Below are 5,665 nucleotides of genomic sequence, written 5' to 3'. Positions count from 1 at the left end.
TCTCCTTCCTCCTGATTCTCTCCATATGCCGCCATATTTCTCTTTCAGTCTTGCTGATTTGCAATTGATTAGCTGTCCTCTGGCAGATCATCCCCATGCCCCCCCCCCCCCCCCCCCCCCCCGATCTCTGCTAACCCCTCTCCTCCCGCCTGTGTGTGTGTCCTCCCCTCCATCTGAAACTCAATTTCTCTTTAATGACGGCACCAGAGCCCTTCTGTGTAAATAAAACCAAGTGAAGCTAAAATCAATGTGGTTTATTGCCCTCACAAAATGCTAAACAAGCAATATTAGCAAGTCACTTTGTAGGTGAGGCAGACTGCCTTAATGTCACTACACCCCACCTTCCCCTAAAGCTCTCCAACATGACCTTCTCACTCTCAGCATCCGTGCAATGGTTATAATGGTCCAAGATCCATGATGGCATATCCAACTCCCTTTTATCAGTTAAACAGCACATGATTAGAGGAAGAAATTAAAGCTCAAGATGCTAATTGATGCTCTACAATGATTCACGGGTAATTCATTCACACACCTACTTGTAGTCAAAGTTGAAAACAGCGCTTACCTAGACAGATTTACATCCCCACAGTGACAGCATTACAGTCCCTCACACACAAGCACACAAAATACACACACACACACACACACACACAGTCTACCGGCGGAAATTATGGATTCACTTTGCAAAGCTGCTTCCTGTCAGAAATCGCTGAGAAGCACATGGACTCATGGGCCACACTTTACCTCTTAATTTTGTGTCCAGTCTCACACACACACACACACACACACACAAACATCAGACACATCTGATGAGTGCGCCAGTAGAAAGCTGCAGAGACATATGCAAAGATCAATATGTATAAATACAGTAGTGCACAAATCCACACAGAACTAAACAACCACAGTGTTCTTTCAGACAAATACACACACTCACACACACACTGTGTAAACATGCACAGTATACATATAGACACTACACCACACACAAATGCAAACACGCACAAAAGGTAAACACACAGTATAGATACACACAAACAGATCACACATAGAGCAAGACAAACACGCGCTCACACACAGACGGCACACACTGTCTTTGTGGAAATACACATGTAGCTGTTAGCTCTGGCCCAATAAGCTCCATCCACATTTATATATAATAAAAAAAGGAAATAAACAAAAGCAGCATGAATGTGAATGTTTAATATGGCCAAATCCTCAAATTCTACTCATTTATCAGTTTTCTTATTCAATCAAATTATTATCATCTGCTACAAAATGTTGCAACACCCTGTAAATGTCCTATAGTTCCATTATGAAATGCAAGATTTCCCTTTTCTTGGTGCTAACAATAGAATCGTACTCGAGTGAGTCATTTCTATGATTTGGAGTCATGCTGATCTTGGTTGAAAAAGTTAATTGATGCAAAAACAGAAACAATCGACCAGCGGTGATCAATCCAACAATTTAGACCAGTGATTGAAAATTCTTGATTTGACGTTAGAAATGAAAAGAGCACCTGAAGTGCTGGTAATACTTTGAGAGTATTTATTGTCACATGCACAAAGCTAATTGTAATTCTTGAGAGTTTCCTTCCATACCCTCCTCCTATTGTCACCAAACTGTCAGGACCTCGACCTCGACGGTAATTCGACCTTTGTTGAAGTTGAAGCATCTCAGAAATGAGCTATAGCTAAATTTTTATTCAGACAGAATATCAGACAAGTGGCTTAATTGATGGTAAAGGAATAAAATAAAACAGTTTTTATAGAAATGTGAGCAGATCTTAGTGACACGAACTGGAATGATTGATCTGATGGACCCCAGAATGCAGAGACAAATCATGCGCAATGCGAGTACAAAAAACAGAAGTATAGGATAATTTAAAAACAGACTGAATTATAATACTAAGGCTTGGACTGGCTGAGGTCCCACAAAACAAAAGCACAAAATAGAGCCAGATAAAAATCCTAAATATTACACTAACAGTGGGCAAGTGCTGGAAAAAACAGCAAATCAAAAACACTGCCAAAATAACTACATCAAAAAATAACAATCTTACGGTCACAGAAGAGAAGGCAAATCACGCTGGAGATACATATTACATATAGGAGCAAAGTCTGGACAGCTCCATAGGAGCCGGTTATATGTGGCGCTCAGGATCAGCACCGGACAGCTCCATAGCCTATGGAGCTGTCCGGTGCTGATCCTGAGCTCCATCCTGAAGGTGAGTCTTTTCCGTAGCATTAACTCGGGGAATGTTCTTTATCTTGCCCACTTTGGCTGTTTTTTCTGGTTTGACAAGACAAGGTGGTGGTTTTTTGGTTTTGCTTTGATTTTGTGTCGATTATCTTTGTTCTTGCGTGATGATTGCATTTTAATGCAACATTTCCGCATTATTAGATGTGTTCATTTATTCCCATCACAAACTTTGGTTCATACTTATGATTTTTTCTCATTTTCAGTATGGCTTTATCTCTAACATTTTTAAGTTACAACCTTTTAAAAAAGTGATATCAAAACGGAATATTTTATTGTAAATGGCTAAAGAGTTAAATCAAACTCGTGTTGCTTTTTTTCCATCTGCCTTACTCTGACATCCACTAATGTGTGGTTTGAATTGCTTCTTTTCAACAATTGAGTGAAAATAAAATACATTTTCCTACCTGCTTGTGCATCTCAATGTTCAGTCCGTATGACATTTCATAGTACTGAAAAAAAATCATATCAAAAATAGATTCAACATATTCCCTCCGCACCAAACTAATGCATTCATGAAAAAACACAACATCTAAACAAATGAGACTCACCATGATATAATGTCTCTGCATTTCAGTTTTTTCACTCGCCAATTTTTCACATTCCATTTTCAAGCTGTGAAGCAAAATGAAAAAGCGTTACTTGAATATCGTGAACAAACACGCACGACCAACAAGCGAACACAAATGAGAAATCATTCATGACAAGATGGCAAAATTTGACATATGCCTTCAAAAAGAGGGCATTGGAGATATAACTTGCGGAAGAGGGAACTTAGAAGTGACCACATCCTGTTACTTACATTTTCAATCCTAAATATTACGATGTGGGGGGGGATTGGAGTTGGCTGGACCGTGCTGGTTTACTCTGCAGACACTTACTCAGCAAGTACAGAGCAGTAATTAATGGATCAATAGACAACCACACAAACCTCATCACATACCGTTACAGTGTGAGTGGATGCCCAAACTGCACCATCAACAAAAAAAACAACCATAATATGAGAATCCATTTAACAGCTGTGGTTACACAAAAGCTTCCGTTAATGGAAAGCCTCCACATACGACTACAGCAAAGCTTTTATGTGCGTGTTTAGGTAAAGGTATAATGTTGTGGGTAAAGAGAGGACACTAACATGTATCTTATCAAGTATAAATAATGTCTCATCAGCTGGATTTTGCTCTTTAAAGTTTAAAGCTCTGAATCTTCAATGCATTAGGATCAACTGAAGCTGCAATTTAGACTTGATGATGATGTATTTCTGACGGTATGAAGCAGGTTTAATCAATCCAGGAAGTTGGAGGATGTAATCAGCCAGAAGTATAACTGTTCAGTATTTTAAATGAACAAATGTTAAATATTGTCTAAATGGTTTTTTTAGATTATATGTATTAACATCAATTGAGCCGTCTGAGATATTTACAGACATGGGATTAAAAAAAAGCATTTAAAACATTTTACATTCTTATCATTAATAACTTCCAAAAAAATATATGTTACATTCAGCATGGCTGCAAACATATTCATCATCCATAGGGTCTATAATATAAATATATCATTTATATTATAGTCTAGAAATGACACTCGTACATTTTTGACATTCAAACATTTTATGTTTTACATTCACATACTTTTAATGGAAATTCACAATTACTATTCTGAGACTGCTGTACTCACTGGAAATCATATATCGTGTTTTGTTTGCAGTAAATGTAATATATGTTGCATCGTGTCAGTTTTTTCTTCGCGTTGGTCACAACCGACTGCTAATAAATGGAATGTTTGATTTTTATGCATTGCTATTGCGCTTATGGCTCTGCTCCCCCACCCCGAGCAATGTATTTCACACTTCATCATGTTGGGCAAAAAAGTGTTTCACCCCACTTAAACTTGCAAAGACAGACAAGCTCACCAAGGTTGATAGGTTTTTGGACCCGAGACAAAAGCAGCAGCAGATCTACGGCGGGTCTGAGGAGAATCATTTCACGGATGTTTTCCCCAAATCACAAATGTTTTATTTCTCACATCCAACACAACAATCAGTTTGTATTTCATGCCATTGCATCATTCATGTCCCAGAAAATGTTGGTTATAATTTCGGATTCAGGCATGACATGAACATCCTGGAAATTGCCCCTTTTTTCAGATAATCCGAGGGTTCCAATTTGTAACAGTGAATAAATCTGCAACTAAGAAATGTATTGTTTTCATCAATGTATTGATTATTCTCTCAATGAATGGTTTGGCCTGAAAGCACATCCTGAACCTTGATGACAGTGATTCATCAATCAAGTGTTGAAGCGCTGATATCGACCCATAATGAGATGCATTAACTTTACTATCCATCTTAACCCAATCGCATTGGTCGACGCAGCTTCCCCGTGAGGCTCGTCCACATACCTGTGATACTGGGCTTGAAGGAAGTGGAACTCCTCCTTGATCCGGTCGCAGGACTCGGTTACAGTGAACTTTAACGGCTGTCCCGGCTGGTGGGGAACCTCGACCCAAACCAAACAGCATGTGGGGAAGAGAGTAAGAACTGAGACACCCAAGTTCAGAATTAGGACACACACACACACACACACAAACGCACACACACTCACCCACAATGCCTTGAGAGACGACAAACGGCCATTGTGGTACGGATGGTTTCACTCAGACTCCTTTCGCATTAACACACACACCAGTCACACATTCGACACTTACAGCTGCAGCAGTTTGTCAATGAACGCAATTGTCTGTGCGGGCGCGCAGTGGCACGGAAACTCAATCTGAAAACGATTACGCGTCGGGCGCGCTGATGTTAATTTGACATCCCGCCTTGGGAATTGCTGTCTCTACTTACCGGATGGCGGGCCGGGGGGTACATCTTGCTCAGATCGCGAATCATTAAAAATATATTGGCAAGTTCATCCACATGAAAGAGAAAACAGGTGCGCGCGTGAGGACGGATGTTTCCCTGCGTAAAGGTCAGTCAGTTTCGGGTTTGCGGGCTAAACGCAGGTTCCGCGATGAGTAGAAACATCCTGCTGTTCATTCTTTTATACAGTATTTCAAAAGTCCATTCACAAAGCAGGAGTTGCCTCGAATTGCTCCAGTATCTCCAGGGCTTAGTTGTGCGCGCACAAGACTGAATATTCTCCCTCTGATCTAGCAAGGAATCCTCGATATCTTCTGAATTTCCCTATAAATCATCAACTTCTGGCTGATTTTCCGTGACTAAATATCTCCACTTAGTCCCGACGACACTCTTTCATCGGTTCCTAAAGCATCCCGTTAAGGCGGCGGGAGCGTTCCGTTGGCGTTCACGTCCTCACATCCAGCACCGGCGGAACGGCCACATCACCGACGGACGCAGCCAGCCTCTTCCAAGTCAAATTTACAAGCGACCAATCGCACGAGTGTAATT

The 5,665-nt window shown here is 40.5% G+C and overlaps 1 protein-coding gene across 1 annotated transcript in view; it reads right to left on the bottom strand.

The window, feature by feature from the left end:
• The window catches only part of LOC137892959 (transducin-like enhancer protein 4), a 21,272-nt gene extending 16,126 nt beyond the window's left edge, over window positions 1–5,146 (bottom strand). Inside the window, exons 1-4 of the mRNA XM_068738378.1 lie at window positions 5,102–5,146; window positions 4,657–4,754; window positions 2,808–2,871; window positions 2,664–2,708 (exon numbers count right to left, since the gene is read on the bottom strand). Of these exons, the coding sequence (XP_068594479.1) occupies window positions 2,664–2,708; window positions 2,808–2,871; window positions 4,657–4,754; window positions 5,102–5,146 (252 nt within the window). The remainder of the gene's footprint in view (window positions 1–2,663; window positions 2,709–2,807; window positions 2,872–4,656; window positions 4,755–5,101) is intronic.
• Between the last annotated feature and the right edge of the window lie 519 nt (window positions 5,147–5,665).

Source organism: Brachionichthys hirsutus, chromosome 4, assembly GCF_040956055.1.
Source record: "Brachionichthys hirsutus isolate HB-005 chromosome 4, CSIRO-AGI_Bhir_v1, whole genome shotgun sequence".
NCBI classification, from domain to species: Eukaryota; Metazoa; Chordata; class Actinopteri; order Lophiiformes; family Brachionichthyidae; genus Brachionichthys; species Brachionichthys hirsutus.
This window is presented reverse-complemented; position numbering and strand designations above follow the sequence as displayed.